At 46.1% G+C, this 18,650-nt stretch overlaps 2 protein-coding genes and 1 pseudogene across 3 annotated transcripts in view; 1 reads left to right on the plus strand and 2 right to left on the minus strand.

Annotated features, from left to right (window-relative positions):
• Window positions 1-8,522: 8,522 nt before the first annotated feature.
• LOC119304619 lies at window positions 8,523-8,661 on the minus strand (annotated as a pseudogene).
• Window positions 8,662-9,751: 1,090 nt separating this feature from the next.
• LOC119297197 lies at window positions 9,752-11,625 on the plus strand. Of its 2 annotated transcripts, none has more exons than XM_037575077.1 (3): window positions 9,752-9,939; window positions 10,855-10,937; window positions 11,052-11,625. In XM_037575077.1, exons 2-3 carry the CDS (start codon window positions 10,891-10,893, stop codon window positions 11,242-11,244), a joined length of 240 nt encoding a protein of 79 aa, XP_037430974.1. In that variant the 5' UTR covers window positions 9,752-9,939; window positions 10,855-10,890; the 3' UTR covers window positions 11,245-11,625. The 2 variants fall into 2 exon arrangements, with proteins under 2 accessions (XP_037430974.1, XP_037430973.1); XM_037575076.1 differs by having other exon boundaries at window positions 9,755-9,939; window positions 10,849-10,937.
• Window positions 11,626-15,431: 3,806 nt separating this feature from the next.
• Window positions 15,432-18,650, minus strand: part of LOC119300930 (cyclin-dependent kinase B1-1-like) — a 3,614-nt gene continuing 395 nt past the window's right edge. Inside the window, exons 2-8 of the mRNA XM_037577834.1 lie at window positions 18,283-18,648; window positions 17,491-17,552; window positions 17,277-17,388; window positions 17,099-17,192; window positions 16,308-16,377; window positions 15,922-16,060; window positions 15,432-15,826 (exon numbers count right to left, since the gene is read on the minus strand). Coding sequence (XP_037433731.1) covers window positions 15,734-15,826; window positions 15,922-16,060; window positions 16,308-16,377; window positions 17,099-17,192; window positions 17,277-17,388; window positions 17,491-17,552; window positions 18,283-18,627 — 915 coding nt within the window. The 5' untranslated portion in view covers window positions 18,628-18,648 and the 3' untranslated portion in view covers window positions 15,432-15,733. The remainder of the gene's footprint in view (window positions 15,827-15,921; window positions 16,061-16,307; window positions 16,378-17,098; window positions 17,193-17,276; window positions 17,389-17,490; window positions 17,553-18,282; window positions 18,649-18,650) is intronic.

Genomic DNA, 18,650 nt, shown 5'->3' on the forward strand with positions numbered 1-18,650 from the left:
TATGTGTGCAATCTTTCCATTTTTTTGCATTTGTTCTCTTTTTATCGATGGCTAAGCTTATTTCTGTTTGACCCAGCTCTAGGATAATTAGAGGCACAAGATAGAAAAGAGCTAGAGAGGAAGAAACTTCGGTCGAACCATCATTTGATGCAGAATTTGAAACCATGGCTTACGAAGGTTTTGAATCTATAAGAGAGGAGGAAGTTATTTTGTCTGAAGTTCCTTTAAAGATTAGTGAGCCCACATATGACCGTCAATTGGTCATCACTTGCTGGATCAGTCAAAGCTCAACAAAACTGCCACCACCAGAAGTGAAGATCAGAAGCAACAAGACAAAGCTTTCAAAAGCACAAAATATCCCAGCCAGGGAAACCAGAAGCAAGATGGTTAACCCATCCCGGAACACAAGCAGCAAGGCAAAGATTTGAATTTGAACTTGAATGCAAGTCATAAACTTTGAACTTTAAAGATTTGTAATAAGGATTCTGTCGTCAATTTGAAGTACTATGAAAACTTGTAAGGTGTAATAATTCTATATGTAAACTTTGAATTTGAACTACTGAGGGAAACGTTGAATTTTAGGCAAACTTTGAATTTGAACCAACACTTCAGTCCATTCCCCTGTGGTGTGAGTTGCACAGTTTGCTGAACTATTATAAACGTTAGGTGATCAATCTAATATCTTTTGCATCTACAAAACTTGTAGTCATGAGAAATGTGCTCCAAATGAGCTCCCAAGCTAGTGTAAACAGCCCCATTTGTAATCAAGTTTTTTGGACCTACTCCAAATGAGCCAAATATTTTTATTAACACCAAATCAATCTATATAGTGTAGATTCGGAGAATCACTATTTATTGAATTAATCTTTCTATTTTTACATTTTTTTCAAAAAATATACTTTAATAGAAAAACCATCAAAAACACGTTTACCATATGAAAATGGAAAACTAAATTCAGATCCTTCTTATTCACTTTGAAATCAAGCTTTGGTGATTTTTTAAATTTTCAAAAACCGAAGGGAAACCCTACCTCCTCTCCTTGGTCTCTATGAAACGTTGTACATGATAGCTCATATATGTGAAGGTTTTTTCATGAAAATGTCCATAGACAAAGTTTATGATTTTTGGTTGGTAACATGTCACACAAGACAACATTGTGCGCAGGTTTTATATTTTTTGATTTTTTTTAATTAATGGTGCTCATTTTACCTCGACCGTGCTAGCTAGGTTTTTTTCTCTAAATGTACGTATACCAAGTTTAGTATTTTTCCTCGTTAGTGTGTCCTATAAAACGACGAACGGCGAAGGTTTCATATTTTTTTTCATTTTTTTTAATTATTTATGCTCAGTCAAAGCCTTTGAAACCCCATTGACCAGCTCAAAACCCCTCTAAACCCCGCGGGGTTTCGCCTAACCCTAGCTCCGATCGTCAGCCGTCCGATCATACCCTAGCGCCAAGCGACAGCCCTCAAATGTGGTCTTCTAGAAGTAATTCTGAGGGCAGGCTGCGAGCAGGCTCCGCGCCGTTGGATCACATGGACAGCTCCACATCGTTGGATCGTGGGGCGATCCGTGAGAGGCGATCCATGAGACTTGTTGGTTGTGCCTCCCCTTTCTGTGGGTACCCCCTTTATTCTGGTGCTATTATTCTGCAGCGACGAGAGGAGCCACTCCTCCTCTACTTCTTCTTCTCCGGCGACTTTGGGCGATATGTCGAGCTCCACTTCAGCCTCCTGCCCCTCGTGGACCCAGTATGGTCCACTTCCTATGGAGCGATGTCCTGACTACCCACGCAGCGCGCCACTAATAGGGTTGACTTTGAAGGAGTTCAAGAATGGCAACTATGGGCGCGAGTTCGTGAAATGCGAGAGCAAGCCAGAGGGGTAGGTTAGATCTCATGATTTTTCTCTGATTTCATTTTCGATTTGCTTTTAGTTCTTTTTCGATCTGGGATTTAGGGTTCATTTTTTCGATTCAGATCATGTAGAAATGCACACATTTTGAATGGTTGGATGACTACGTTAAGCGGATTCAATTCAATGGGGCCCCAACCCGAGAGCTCAATCTACCGTCAGCAACAACGAATTTGGTCTCTGAAAGTGCTGCTCTGACAGTTGGGATGCAGATCTGAAGGGGGAAATAAAGAAGATGAACAAGAACTTGAAGCAGATGATTCAATTGAACAAGCAGGCGAATCTGATAGCTTTAGGATTTTATCCCTTTTATTTTTGTGTAGTTGCTCTAGGATTTGCTTACTTGCTGGTCATCACTCGTTAGAGATGTTATTAGTGTGGTGTCATGTGCTCTAGGATTTGGTTAAATTTGTGGATCATGTGCTCTACGATTTGCTTAAATTTGTGGATCATGTGCTCTGTGCTCTGTGTTGCTTAATTTGTGGATCATGTTCTCTATGCTCTGTGTTGCTTAATTTGTGGATCATGTTAGTTTCGGGTACCCGTCAGTTTCTTCAGTTTTGTACACTTTCAGTTTCTTCAGTTTCATCAGACAACACTGACCGCAGAAGAAAAAAACATAGTTCTAGGGCCCAAATTGAAACTAAGCTCTGGTTGGGCCGTCTCATTGCGTTGAGTGTCGAAGGCCCATGCGCTGGCTATGTTTTTCCCTTGATTATTACCATGGTAAATCCATTTATTGCCATGCCGAACAAAAATAGTGCATGATGGTAAATCGATTTATTGTTGGACTTGCACATGTCAAATTTACTTGTACATATCATGGCAATTTCCTTCTGTATATAGCCTACGGCACAACACTTCCATTTTTTCACATGCGGGTATTATAAACAAGTTTTTGTTGCAAGAAAAATATTGTATACACGATTTTTTGTTTTTGTTTTTTATTAAGAACATGTCCGGACTTAATTATGTAGATCATGATATCCATCTGAAACCACGTCTAAAATAAAGTCCGGTGGCACCACTAGCCAGCATATCCATCTAGAAGCATGTCTACGCTCGGCTATGGCACCATATCCATCTAGAGAGCTTGTCTACGGCTTGGCTACGACACCATATCCATCGATCGATATCTCACGAAGCAAGCATACATCCATAACATAAAAAGTAGCAACCATAGCATACTTATTACATAAAACATAGGGTACCCTAAACCATAGCATAGTCCACAAACTATTCAAAAATTAGCTTGTTTTTGTTCATACAATATACGGAATAGGGCCACCAACAATTCAAAAAAATAGCTTTTCTTCTTATTTTCAACATCAACATGGCTCATTTTTCTAGCTTTAGTTTCCTTTTTGACACTTCAAGTACTCTATTATCCGCGCGTGCGAAAACTTGGCCCTACTCTAAATGGGCGAAAACTTGACCCTACTCTAAATGGGCGAAAACTTGTTGGTTTTCATTGAGGAATACTCAACCATTGATTGATTTAGCAGAAGGGCTCGTGTACGGCACCATATCCATCTAGCGATTTATCTCAAGTAAAATAAGATAGAAATAGCAAGCAAAAACACCGATAACCGACGACATATCAAATAGGGGTAGCAAGCATAACAAAGTTCTTAGGGGATAACACGACAGAGATTAAAAGTTCACGGTACAACCAACGACATAATTAAGATAGAAATATATAAAAGATAAAAGCCCTAACACCCTAGGGCAAGACAAGCTCATGATCGAGACCGGGAATTCACCACCATCTTCACCGCGCCTTCTCTTCACTGCTCCCTCTCCATGCCGTCCTGGCCGATGTAGTAGGGGAGGCTGTGCATACCATCGCGGGGTGGGGAAGATGTAGTCAAAGTTTGTGAAGATGTTGTGGGTTGTGAATGCGATGAATTCGCATCCACACCAAAACACCTTGCCGAGGAGGTAGTACGCATCAAATCTATTGGTGAAGGTGACGGTGAGCCCTATCGGCGGAGTCCTGGAGTTTGGACGCACTTCCTCCAGTCGAAACATCACCGGCGAGCCCACCGAGAGGTGGGCAAAGCCCGCACGAAGGAACCACTCGGCAAACCCCCGTGCACCCGTCCAATGTGAGAACGCCCACACGCGGAGCATCCTCTCCATGACGATGTTGGCCGGATACCGTCTCTCCGGCACTATCGGCGGGAGCTTGAAGGTGGGGCCGTTGTACTGCATCCTTGCCTCGCTTTGAGAGTGCTCTTGGTTTGGGTGACGAAGAGAAGGGGAGGCGCAAATGGATGTGTGGAGAATAGGTGGAGGGGTGGTGGTTTAAATAGGGAAAGGGGAAGGGAAGGCGAGTGGCACCGGCCGCGCTTTGGATTTTCTACATTCAAACGAGCCGCGTTGATCGATATGCCACTTTAATTGCCAACAGGTTTTAATTGCCACGTTGAATAGATGCGAGTGGATCGAAAAGTGTGAAACAATGCTCCACATTGAGGAGACACGTGTGGGAGATGATACGAACCAGCGGCAGCAACCGTCCCTGCGTCCATGGCGGCTCGCGTGAAAATGAGGCCGGTCAGCGTCCGTGGCGGCTCCCGTGAAAAAGAGGCCAGTCAACGCATCATGGCAGCCGGCAGCGGCGCATGCAGGTAGGCTAGCTACGTGTATGCATGAAGGGTAGCTGGACATGTCGTGCATGCATAACAGGCTTCTGTCGTTGTGGCGCGTGCATGACCCAAGTCTAACCACGACCCAACGAGCTAACCGCGGCACCGTCCGCCGCGACCCCACTCATCAGGTCCAATGGGCGACACAGTCAGCGCGGCCCCACTCATCAGAGTTAACAGTCAAAGCACTGACCCGACGGCCCTCCTGCGGTGCGGGGGAAATCTCCCCCTTCGGCGCAAGACGCACCTGCACGCGATCCTCGCCAGGAAGCCGACGGGTCCGGCGGAGGAACTCAATGTGGTCTTCATGAACTTCGGAGCCGTCCCAGGTGCCAGAGCGCACTGGGGGAGGCACGGTGGCGGAGGAAGAACTCATCGCGAGCTATCGCCGCAGCTTTCGCCGGAGCTTGGGCGTGCAGCGGAGCGAAGAAGAGAAGAGGAAGGAGGAGAGCGAGGAGCAGCAAGGAGGAAGAGAACGAGGAGTAGTGGGAAGGAGGGGCGCGCATGCCCCCCTCTTCCCCCTACTTATAGCCTCGTGGGCTGCGAAGCCGAGGGGAAGGACGTGGGGATTTACTGCGCCCACAACCCCACGACCCCCACGATCCACGATAAAGTTACTGCACGCAGTAACTCCACGGGAATCCCAACCGTCCACCGGGGCCGCAGCGAATAAGCTCGGGCGCCGAGGCGCGGTAGTGGCGGGCCCCGCCTATGGGCATGTCCCGTCGCGCGCGTAGGCTGGCAGGACGGCCTAGCCACGTGCCCTCTGCGTGACAGGCCAAAAACAGGTGGCGGCCTGGAGGCTTAGCTAGCACGCCAGTTAAATCCCGCTGCGACGTTCGAAATACTGAGCGAGTCAGAATTGAGTGAGTCCGAGTTGAGCAAGTCTAACTACTTCTAGTCAGCCCGGCAGAAGTCAATCAAAGACCATGTGTTGAGCACCCGGAAAGAGAAACTGCTGAGGCTTCTCAGCCGATCGTCCGTGGTGCCTCACCAGCTTCGAGGACTACTGTCGGAGTAATGGGCCACGGGTAGGCCAAGCCAAGTCCCATAACCTTTCAAGACATCGGGGCAGGCTGCGCCCCTCAAGACCCCAGGACGAAGAGCCGCCTCCTGAGGAGTCGACGGCAAGGCGGCCAACTGCCCGCTCACGGCCGAGTCCCAGGGACGACTTTCAGAGAAGCTGGCTTTGGGGAGTCGGTCTGTGACTCCAACAAACCCCATGGCCTCATCAAAGGGGACAGGGCAGGGGCGTGGCTACAGCAAAGCCCACCCCCGCCCCTCACCAAGGGCAGGCATGGCCACAACACGCCGTACCCCAGAAGATCTCCGTGCGGCGTGGCACTGTTGCCATGCCGGCCCTGACATCAGCACCGCAGGGCCGAATCCTGCACCCACGACGGTTTGTCTGTACGGCCTGGAGGCCGCAGGGCCCACCAGTTAGTGAGACCTCGGGAGACGGCGGGAGAACCACCAGTCGGACCCATCGGGAGTCGGCCCGGGGGAGTCGGCCGAGCCCTCCCCCAGGGCCCACGCGCCATTAATCAAGATGAGATGGGGAGTGGCAACAGTGATCGCCCGCCACGCGGCGGGGCTGTTGCCACGACCTCATGGTCAAGCCCGCGTCATCAGAAGTATGGCTACGGTAATCAGCAGCCGACAAGACCCGCCCATGGCGGACACGGCCTGTCGGCTCCGTACCCGGCCAGTCGGCGGGCCCCAGCGGTCAGCAGAGAAGACGGAGGCCAGAGACACTGACGGCTGGGCCCGTGCCCAGCCGGATTACCATTGTACCCCTGGGGGGTAGGCCTATATAAACCCCCTAGGGAACCCATGCAAAGGGTGGGAACCCATTAGCTCTAGACCAGATCATATAGAAGGGAGAGAGCTAGCCTTGCCCTCTCCTACCACCAGAAAACAGCTCAAGGAGCAACCGTGTAAGCACTTTGCCATAGTGATCATGCGGAGACCCCGCAGAGCAGCAGTAGGGGTATTATCTCCCCGGAGAGCCCCGAAGCTGGGTAAGATTCGCCGGCGTGCATGTCTTTGCCTCATCCCGTTTCCAGGCACCGGCGACGTTCTACTTGCCCCCATCATGATAAGCCATCCGTTGGCATATGTCGCACCAAACCCCCGACATCACACATAAAATCATGCATGGAAACTATATTGTTGTCATTAGATGCACTGTTTTCATCCGAATTTTCTTCTGTTGGACTTATCTCATGATCAGTGTCAATTAATTCACCCCCATGATCAGGAGAAGTCAAAGGATCAGAGAGAAGTGAGATTTCTGCATGAAGAAGAGCGCCTGCATTGGGATGAAGTTGAGCAAACGGAAAAAGAGTTTCATCAAAAACAACATCACGAGAGATATAGACTCGTCCCGTGGAAACTTCAAGACACTTGTAGCCTTTGTGAAGATTACTATAGCCAATGAAAACACACTGAGTTGACCGAAACTCGAGTTTGTGACGATTGTATGGTCGAAGATTGGCATAACAAGCACACCCAAATTTTTTTTGGGAGTTGTAATCTGGTTTTTGATGATACAGACGCTCTAGAGGAGTTGAATTACTAATGACTTTGCTAGGGAGACGATTGATAAGATATGTGGCAGCAATAAAAGCCTCATCCCAATATTTGAGAGGCATAGAAGCATGAGCAGGTGGAGATAACCCTACTTTGACAATGTGACGGTGTTTGCGCTCGATAGAACCATTCTGTTGATGGGCATGAGGACAAGAGACATGATGTTCAATGCCTATACTTCGAAAGAAGGAGTTGAGTTTCTCATACTCCCCTCCCCAATCACTTTGGACTGCAAGGATTTTTCTGTCAAATTGACGTTCAACAAGATTTTGGAATTCTTGGAAGACAGCAAAAACTTCAGATTTGTGTTTAAGGAGATATATCCAAGTAAACTTGCTATAATCATCAATGAAGCTAACATAATATTTCTTTCTTCCAAAAGAATCTCTTGCATGACCCCATACATCACTAAATATAAGCTCTAAAGGAGCATGAGAAACACTACTAGACTTCAGATAGGGAAGTTGGTGACTCTTGGCACATTGACAAGCTTCACAAACGAACTCGCTATTTTCTCTACCTGACAATGGAAGATTGTCTTTATTAACTACTTGCTCAACTATAACAGAAGACAGATGTCCTAATCTTTGATGCCATCTTGCCAAGGAGGGCTTGATGACAGAGTAGACTTGACGATGATGCTTGCGACTAAAAAACCTTGATGTAATGGGATAGAGACCACCGATGCATCTACCGTGATGAAGAAGTTCCCTCGTTGCCCGTTCCTTGATGAAAAAAAATTGGATGAGTTTCAAAGAAGACATTATTATCAGCTGATAAACGAGACATAGATGCAAGATTTTTGTTAGCTTGAGGAACATGAAGGACATCTTCAAGAACAAGATCATGTTTAGAGGTAGGGGAATTAATGAAAGCACGACCAATATGATGTATGTCCATACCTCCACCGGTTGCAGCAGTATTCACTTGATCGTTGACGTAGTATCTTTCACGAGTTGCAAGCTTTTCAAGCTCCCCCGTGATGTGATCGGTTGCTCCAGAGTCAGCGCACCACATGGTCTCTCCTTCTCCTGCTTGTTCTCTCAAGGCAACAAGGACATGGCGCTCTTCAGGCACATGGTCCTCATCGTACCTATGCCAACACTCAAGCACTTCATGACCAGGTTTCTTGCAGAGCTGGCATCGGGGTCGAGGCCGTCCACCAGATCGGCCGCCATTGTTGTTGTTGAAGGGGCATACACCATTGTTGTTGTTGGAGCGTCCACGTCTGTTGTTGCTGTTGCTGCCTCGGCCCCGCCCTTGTTGGCCTTGGTGACCATGACCTCGGCCACCATAGCCATGGCCACGAGTCAAGGCTTTTACCGAAGATTGACGTAGATTTCCTTGTTGCAGCAATTGATGCGGGCTTCAAAACTAAGAAGCTGGTTGTAGAGCTCGACGACGGTGACAGGCTCGACGCGGGCAGAGAGGGCCGAGACAACCGAGTTATACTCCATGTCCAGGCCCTTCAGAACGAAGGAGACGATCTCGCCATCGCCGAGCGGAGATCCGGTGCAGGCGATCTTGTCCGTCAGGGCTTTGATCTTGGCGAGGTACTCTGGCATCCCCATGTTGCCCTTCTGAAGATTAGCAAGGGCGATACGAGTATTGACGAGCTGCGACTGTGTTTGCGCAGCGAAGAATGCGTGGATGGCGCTCCACACCTCGGTCGGCGTCTGGAGAGTTACGACCTATGGAAGAACCTCACGTGATAGAGATCCCATAAGGTAACCTTGTACATGTTGCCGCTGGGCGTACCAGATCGTCCTGGCATAGTTGAAGACCTGCTCTTCCTTCCCATCCTTGGTGATGGTGATGGTGGCAGGGGGCGCCTTGTTTGCGGCATCCAGGAAGTGCTCCATCTAGGCCCCCTTGATCTGGGGTATCACGATGGCTTTCCAGAGAAGAAAATTCGTCCTCGTTAGCTTCTCTAACGGAGGCAACCCGAGGGAGCTAGCGCCGTTGCTGGAGGTGGAAGAAGATGCGTAGGAGGAACCGGTGAACTGGGTAGTCAGGGCGCTCATGGTGGATGTGGTGAGGGTGGAGACGGTAGAGGCGGCGATGGATGTATCGGTTCCTGCCGTGGCTTTGATCTACATCGAATACAACAGCTAGGTTGGTTTCCTCTCGGGCTAATGGCTTTCTCTTAGGTTGCTAGATGCGATGAGGATAGGCTCTGATGATCATGTAAAGATTGGAGGAAGCGTTGAACTCTTTGATCTCGGACCGCTGTATACATTGAGAGATTAACGTGGGATACAAGTTTGGGAGGTCGCTAGGACTCTTCAGAATTACACGAGAGAGATAGAAGATTACACGAGAGGGAGAAGAGATAGAAGTTTGAATACAACACATATATCTCTATCTATATATCTAACACACTGTACAAAAAGGTTTTGAGTCCCATCAAGTGGTTTGCTTAGTAGGCAATACAAAAGGGGTTTTGAGACCCAATTATTTTTTCTTTTTTAAGATTAAAAAAACTACGTACTCGCTCCGTGAAAGAATATAAACGCTAGTTTGTATTTCTTTAGGGAGGGAGTATCATTTAGTACAACATTTTACTTTCTTGAGCCTCAGTTACATCACAAAGCCGATTTGCCCCCATCGAAATAACATCTGGATGATGTCAGAAAAATAAAAAATCGAAATAGCATCTGGAGCGCCGCTCCCTGCCTCCGCACCTCCAGTCCAGCGAAACGGCGGCCGGCGATCGAGGCGCGGCTTCCTTTCCTGGCGCACGGCCATCCCCCCATCCGCTCTCCACTCCGGGAACGGCACAGGTAGCGATCCCTATCGCTCCTTGTTTCCTCCTATGCATGGCGGAACTTGTTCTTGTGTCGGGAGAAGTGGAAAATGACGGCTAGATGCTGGAGGTCAGCGGCGATGAGGGGGCGGAGATGCGGTGAGCCGCGCGGCGTGGGATTTGGGATGGTGAAGGCCTAGTTTTTTTCCCTTCTCTCTAGACCATAAGACCCATCTTGCGTGGATCGCTTTACAATGGAACCCCGACTAGAATATCCTTCTTCTGCAATATATCTCAGGCTTCTCAGCTGACCCCAATCTTTCTGGCTCATCATACGATGGCAGGAATGCCCTCCGATTCCCATGTATCTCGGTGCAATTCCCATGGAGTAGTTTATATTTAAAGAAAATTTGGGGCTTCAGCCGAACCCACATCCACATGCCCCTCAAGCCATTCCCCCATTGTTCGTTTGAGCTGGCACCACGGGATTTTGTTTTTTGTTCCCGGGACTATGTCAGGTGTCGATGCATCTATTTCCTAATTGCAGGCATTTCAGATGTTAGGATACTGTGCTAGGCTGCTAAGGTACTAGCTGTCTTTATCATGTTAAAGAAGAACATGGAAGGTGGCCTGACAGCACACTTTTAAGTTCAATTACTACTATGATCCATTCACAATTATCTTTCATATAGTATGGCTGTTCGATTGATGACAACTTATTTTGTTTGATAAGTTTGTGTTAGAATCGGATCGAACACTTACTGCAACTTGCAAACAAACCTTGTAGTTGACATGTCCAAGGACAAACCCTTGATAGATTCAGATAAGAAAAATCTAGGGTGCGATGGTGTACTCTCATCGGCTTCAATGTGTTTTCATTGCATCACGTTAGGCTAAAACTAGTCATGTAATCTTTCTTCTTCCTGTGAACTGTGGCCATTTTTAGTGGCAGGAAACAATCTGAATCAAGGCAAGGATTTTTGTCGTGATGTCCTTCCTGAGACTGTTACCTCAAAGGTTGCCCCAGTTTGTTAGGTACTTGCATCCCACCTTTAAAATTTGAGCAAGTTTGTGCTATATCGCAAATATCCCAGATTATCGTGGAATGTCATATCTGTTTTAATTTGATTTCTTGATGATCATGCACAGTCAGGTGGAGCGAGATGTTGAGACTGTAATCAATGTTCTGCAGCCAGGTCCAACAGGAATCGTGGAGCATAAATTCACTGATGCAGAGATCCGCGAGGCGAAAGGCACAGTAAGGAGCGCAGTCCAGAACTGGCGAAGGAACTGGAATTTGGAGAGAAATCTTGCCACTGGTTCTTTTGGTAAATCGAAGTAACTCTCTGCATCATGACTTGGTGCAGCACCAACACTGAAAATGAAAGTGTGTCGTGGTTGCAACTGTTGGCCTTGGTGTAGTTGGTATGTTTTCTCTGTCAGTGGACCCATGCAATTGATGGTGATATCCTTCCATGATCTATTATCAGTGAAAGTACACGTTGTTTTGAGTTTCCTAAATTGTTCCTCTAACATCTGAGGTTCTTAGTAAATTGGTTTAGCCTGGAAAGGACTGCTGAACATCTCTGTAAAAGAAGGCGGTCAAGTGGTTCAGGGAGCAGTTTGCACCTGTTTATATCACAGTTGAATTCCGTTTTTTGAAAATGAGTAAGCTGTCTTGCCACTCGGATGTTGTAGTCCGAACCAGAGAATAATTGATTGATTCACATGTGTGCTTTCGCCCTAGGGTATTTTCCATTTCGTTCCAACTATTTTTCTGGAATACGTCTGAGTCAGCTTATCATCATCATTATCATCTATTAAGAGAGGAAAAACTAAGCGGCCATTACGATTCAAACGTAAAAATATTCGAGTGCATAGTTCAAAAGTTGGATGATTTTCAGTGTGGATCCACATATGCTCCGTAAGACCAATGAGTAGTTGCACGTGCACATGGGTATCTCCATGTTGTCGATGCATCTCTAGGAAGTTCACAACATGTGTTGCATTTTTCTCTGGGAGTCAGACATGTACTTCCGGGCTTCTCAAAATCATGGGTGCGGGCAATCCATCGCCCTCATCCTTCATAATCATGTTATGCAAGATTACACAGGACATGTATTTCCGGGCTTCTCAAAATCATGTGTGCGGGCAACCCATCGCCCTCATCCTTCATAATCATGTTATGCAAGATTACACAACATGTCATCACTTGCCACTGTCTCTGGATCCCACATCTTAGCACCTCCACGAACAATACCCAAACGAGCTTGCAGAACTCCAAATGCCCTGTATACATCATTCCTAGCAGTTTGTTGCATTTGTGCAAGGAGCTTGCATTTGTACCTCGGGGATCGGGTTTAGTCTTCACATACGCCTCACACTGATGATAGATAGCATCAGCGCCATGGTGTAGTTGTGCCTGTGGACGGTGTACTCGCACGCCGGAGCATCGCCATCACAAAGTCTCTTGCACAACGGAGATCCCTGAAGCACACTGATGTCGTCGTCAGAACTTGGCATGACAAAGAAAAGGCAAATCCACAAGTCATTTGATGTCATTGTTTTAAGTATGATGATGGCCTTTTTGGTGTGACCATTGCCTGCGCAAAAATGTGAGGCAGCTCTTTCATTGCTAATGCACACAATGGATTGAACCGAGCATACTGGGAAACCTCTTACTCTCCAATTGCCAATAACTTTTATATATCCTCAGCATTTGGGTCTCTCAAGCATTCCGGTCCAAACAGGCAAACACCTTTCACCATGGTGTAGAAAAATTACACCATGGCCTCAATGTATGTGCCCTCTCCCCATCCGGACGACCTCACCAACGGCGTCTTCGGTTGTACCATATGCAAGCATCCTCGGAGTAGAGACATGTGTTTCTGCATGGGAGAGAATGATAGTTGTCCGCAACAATCCTTCCTCAGCGTGAAGTAAGGATAATATGCTTTCACACCATTCACTATACACGAGAACAAATGACCACTCCATATGCGACGCCAAAAAGAATTCTCATGGAATACCGAGTTGGGTTTGAACTAGTCGTCGTAGAGATTCCGCTGGCCTTTTATCGCGGGCAACAACTATCCTGCCCGACATCTGAACCCTTGAAGTTAAGAACATGCTCCTTCTTTCTTATCCATTTCTTCAAGGATGCTCATCATCACCAACATGTCATCGTCTTCATCGTGATCGATGTACGAATCCAATAAATCAATGAACTCCTTTGGGGAAGCAAACTCATCGTCCGGTGAATCCATCGCCTGCCTACAAATGAGAAAAAGAATCTAAAAACAGCTATAACATTCCGTCATACACATGGCAGGTGAGGTGTATGTTCAACGAAGTAGGATCTATCGGGGTCAGCGTGCGGGGCGGCAAGGACGTTCGGGAGGGATGAGGGTCGATGGCGGCGGCGCATCGGGCTAGGGATGACAACATAGCTAGGGTGGGGACAACGGCGGAGCTAGGCAAGGGGCGACGTGAACAAGGACAAAAGTGGATGTAGAGGGCAGGTCGGGTGAGGGTGGAGGTCAATTTGGGAGCATTTGATTTGGGCCAGACATGTCGGATCTGACATGGCAAACGCGTCCAGACGGCCTCAAATTCACTCCACATATGGGTTGGGTTCAAGGGTTGCTAGGAAACTGTGACATCCCGACTTAATAGGAATGATAGACTACTCATACCAACAAGGAATTTCTTCTTTTTCGGGAGCCCATCCGAAAGAAACCTTAAAGCTAAGCGTGCTTGGCTTGGAGCAATTTGAGGATGGGTGATAAACTGGATAGTTGATCCCGTGTGCGCACGAGTGAGGACATAGTATGCAGGAAAGACTATAGTGTTGGTATGTGGGGCCAGTCTAGATCCTAGTTGGCAGTCAGGCGCAACGAGTAGGAACTGGTGGGTGAACCACTAGATTTGTCCGAGGCGCTACATTTGGTATCAGAGCCGACCCTTGCAGTTACACGGGTGTCGCGGGTCAGGGGTACTGGACACACAGATGTGTACCAAAAGGGAATGTTTCTGTGGGCTGGCGAGGATGTATGTTTCTTTGAGTGGGGGTGTATGTGATATCCTAACTTAATAGACATGATAGACTACTAATATCAACAAGGAATTTGAGGACCATCAAATTTATGGGTGCTTGGCTTGTAGCAATTTGAGGACGGGTGACTGATTGAGAAGTTGATTCTGGGTACGTACAAGTAAGACTAGTGTTGGTCTATGAGACCAGTCTAGACACCCGACGATGGTATGGCTGGTGTGCTACAGCAACTCGACCTTATGGGCTAGGTTTGGGGGGAGGGTCCGATTGGATGACCTTTTTTTTTGGCCCGGACAGTGTCCAGGCCATCCATCGGACATATGGGGGCAGAGTGGGGTTCCGGTTGGAGATGCTCTTAGATGATGTAAATATTTCTTTCTCAACCACATCTGGGAGTGCGTTTGTGCATTAATAGGTCGACGCAATGTTACAATCTAAAAGCATTCTATTGTAAATGTATGTTTTCTGTTGCTGCTACCGGTTCTATCTCTTTCTATATTTGGAACTAGTGGGTCGGCTTGCACATTTGCACCTCTAGATTGTTACTTTTTTATCTTAGAAAACTATTTCCTCTTGATATTTGGGTGTTCATTTTTTGGGCGTTGAAATCACATTTTTTTTGCGAATAACATTGAAATCACAATTGTTGATCATTAAATATCGTTACACTGATTGTCCTTTTATATTTCTTTAAAAGCTTTTATTTTGGCATGTAAGTAATATGAATATGTCTTTTAAAATCTACCTTCTATGTACTATCTCAGTCTGGGGCAACTTTTGCATGAGAGTTATTTCACCAACTACTCCCTTTGTCGCGTCTTTTGGGAATTTGGGTTATAATCTGAAATAGATTTGATAATTATAAAAATCCACCTAGAGGATGAAGATGCATTTTGAATCTCTCCCTTTTTGCTACTTGATGACAACATAGCTCAAAGCTTTGCATGTGATATAAAATATGAGTATGAGACTTTGAAAATCATATGATACAGAAGAGCTCCCCCTAAATTTGTGCCTTATTAGGAATTTGCTTTTGAAATGGCACTATGCTCTCTACTAATGATATCGAAAGATAGGTTATGGACGGCCGATAGACTTCAGCATTGGGGTTCGCCAAATTATGGGTTTTGCCCTCTTTGCAACCAAGTCCAAAAACGCAAAAACTGGCAGCGCATCTCCTTTACCAATACACGACTACAATGGTATGATATCAAGGCTTGGCTCGGGCTCAATTACATCGTGCCTAGTGATTGTGCCAATATGACTTTGGTGAAGGACCAAAGTCATATTGGCACAATCCTTACAAAATCACAAGGTACAAGGATGTCGCTTCTTTAATGATGCTCATCTCTTGGAAAATTTGGAATGAGCGAGCGAACCGCAACACCGCCGCCCCATGATGAGGACGTGCACAAGATCAAAGAGTGCCAAGCAACGGAAGTAATTACTTTTCATTTCCCGCTCTGTGTGTTATATTTTTTAATCAATGAAAATGGAAATCTTTTTGCCTTGTTTCAAAATAATAATATTAAAAGATAAAACAGAGCATCATGCCGGATAGAAACATCAGGGAATATCATGAGTGGCAGTTTAGTTTCCGACCACCAGAATCCATACAATGATATATAAAAAGACAGGCAAATCGATTGCCCACTCAATAACAAAACCGAGTAGCTGATAAATCAAGATCGATCAGGTTGCCTAGATGGCAAGCAAATCAAATCTCCAATCTCCTCGCTCCATGGCGAAGGACCAACTCCCAAGACAGCAGCAACAACTAGAACTGGGACTTGTCGAGGCTGTCGAAGTAGGGATGGTCCATTGCCGCTTTAGCTGAGATCCTGTTCGCTGGATCAAACTGAAGCATTTTCTGCAGTTCACCGAAGCAAGAAACTATTAGCTCAGATACAAACATCCTCAAGGACAGACATACGAAATTGGCGTCTTATGTTTCCCTTAATTTACCCCTAACAGGTCGAGTCCTTCAGGCTCCAGTGTTGGAACTGCACGTGACAAATGTTGTGGCTTCCACTGTGGGTAGTCATGCCAGTCTCTCAGAGCACATACTCCAGGCCACTTCTCTTCATTAGGAGTCCCCAACAACCTTTTCAGAAGCAGGTTTCAGTCAAATGATTAGATGCATACAGAATGAAATAAACTGTCAGATGTTGTAGTAATAAGTACTTCAATCGACTTCCCAAGTCAGAAGTTATTTATCCATTGGAACAAGGAATAATGGACAGAACAAGAACACTTCACTAGGATCAGGCATACTAATACACCATCCCATCAACCAACCAGACAAAGTACTGCATATTGGTGGTGCTCATGCAAATAAGAAAACAAAGTACCTGAAAATGTGAAGCAGCTGTTGCAACTCAGAGTCGCCAGGAAAAAGAGCTTGTTTTCTGACCATTTCAGCTGCATTAGAAAGTTACAATATCAAAATGGGAAGACCTTGGCAATCGCAGAATAGTGTCAAGTCAAAGAAAGCAAGGGAAGAACTTGAAGCACAATATGGTGTGTTTAGTTCAGATAACACAAGGACTGTGGAAAACTGGAGCTTATTTCTTTTCTAACAAAAGCATCTAGTACAATGTTTATCAAATGCTTCTTTGAAATGGTATCCTTGACAAGATGAGGCCTCTAAAATTAGTGCTACAGATCAATGCTAAATCTTTTGTTTGATGTAAGATAAACTATACTTTTGTTTCTGCTTAACTGATTGTGATCAAGTGTGGCAAGTCATATGCTATTGTATTTTGCTTGGGAAGTTGAACGTAGATTGCATTCAGTATAAAAATAAGACATACAGTAATCATGAAATTAGATCAATTAGCAAACGCTTTCTGTAGTAAATTGCACTGCTTCATAAGATGCATGAAAAAAAATACTATTTTTTGTCTTGATGCAAGATAAAACGTATGCTCTCTTTTACTGGAGTACTTCTAGTAAATTGTGCTGCTTCATAAGATGCATGGAAATATCAAACTTTTTTGTGTTTGATGCAAGATAAACTATTTATTCTCTTTTACTGATTATTGCACAAGTGTGACGATTTATCTGCTAATGCATTTTCGTTATGGAGGTTGTACATGGATTGTACTATTTGTTCTGAATACAAGGATAAGGCATTTCATACCAAAGATGCAACCGATGGACCAAATGTCAACACCAGTTGAGTAATGTGTGGCTCCAAGTAAAACTTCAGGAGCTCTATACCAGAGTGTCACAATCTACAACACAAAACAGACGACATGATGAGGAACTTACTAGAGCATGTTCAGTAAAATCGTATGAACTTTGTTGCTAAGCGGTACCTCATGGGTGTAACTTTTCATGGGAACAGTAAAAGCTCTGCTTAGCCCAAGATCAGCAATTTTCAGTACCCCTTTCTCCTTGTCGATCAACAAGTTTTGTGGCTTTAAATCCCTATGAAATCAAGCAGAATAGGATTAACCACATAGCTGCAAATGTAAATGTTGTATCGAGCTGACAATTCCAGCAACAAAGACCACACAACAAAGGTCTGACCTGTGAAGGACGCCATGGCCATGGCAATGCGCAGTTCCTTTGCATAACTGGTACAAGAAACTCTGCAAGAGGACAAAGAAAGTTACTTTGTCATTTTCATGCCGAAGTAATCAGGCGCATGGTCACGCGCAATAGAAGCTAATGGAGAGAATCAAAATATGAAACGCAGAATTCCATGCAGTTCCGATCCTGTGACGACTGTGGATCCAAACTGAATTGCGCGTGAAGAAAATTTACTGCAGAGACAAGTACAAGGTTTGTATGGAAACAACAATGGTGGATTGATGGTGCGTTATCTGTTTCCAAAGCAAGCTCAGCGTTCTTTCACTTTAGGAATGAGACAGATTTCTCTATTCGATCTCAAAATAGAAACTGAGTGATCATCACCAGCAAGGTACTGTAAATGCTGACAGGTTACATTCCTAATTTGTCGTTGCAACTATATATGCACGAATTTACGAAAAATTAGACCTTTCTAGTTACAAGCATGAGGCCTTAGGTTGACGCGTTGATCTGATTCTTGTACGATCTGTACGTCCTCCACAGCACCATCAATCAGTGCTTCAAATTACTTGTTGTCCACTTACGATTCACACCGTCATCATTTGACACGATTATAATACTGTAAATCGAGATGCACGGATCGGTTGGTTTTGATCGCAAAGCCGCCGCGCTTCAAGGTAGCAGATTTCCGTGGGGAGGTAACTATAGGAATCGGTACGCAAGAAGATGGTAGTACAGTATACTGAAGAAAAAGGTCGTGGTTGCGAAGGAGATGGTAGATAGATATACCTTGACGACCTGGGTGGGGAGCGGCCTGGGCGAGGGCCCCTTGCGGAAGCCGTCGACGAACTTCTTGAGGTCGGTGTCGAGGAACTCGAAGACGAGGTAGAGGACGGTCTTGCCGCAGGGCTTGGTGACCTGCTCCACGGAGAGGAGGCGGACGACGTAGAGGGAGGCGGAGAGGAGGCGGAGGAGGGAGATCTCGCGCAGCGCCGTGGGCGGGATCCCCTCCTCGTCCATCTCGAGGCGGGTCTTCTTGAGCGCCACCAGCTGCCCCGTCGCCGCCACCCGCGCCTTGTACACCTTGCCGTAGGTGCCCTCCCCCACCTTCTCCAGCTTCTCGTACTTCTCCATGGATCGCCGCCGCCGGATCGGGT

This window comes from Triticum dicoccoides, chromosome 5A (assembly GCF_002162155.2).
Source record: "Triticum dicoccoides isolate Atlit2015 ecotype Zavitan chromosome 5A, WEW_v2.0, whole genome shotgun sequence".
In the NCBI taxonomy this organism is placed as follows: domain Eukaryota; kingdom Viridiplantae; phylum Streptophyta; class Magnoliopsida; order Poales; family Poaceae; genus Triticum; species Triticum dicoccoides.

What these genes read in the sequence shown, in the direction of transcription:
- LOC119297197 (XM_037575077.1), top strand. Translation starts at nt 10,891, where the DNA reads ATGTCCTTCCTGAGACTGTTACCTCAAAGGTTGCCCCAGTTTGTTAG. An exon ending in AGGTTGCCCCAGTTTGTTAG is followed by an intron (nt 10,938 to 11,051) that starts GTACTTGCATCC and finishes GATCATGCACAG; the next exon opens with TCAGGTGGAGCGAGATGTTG.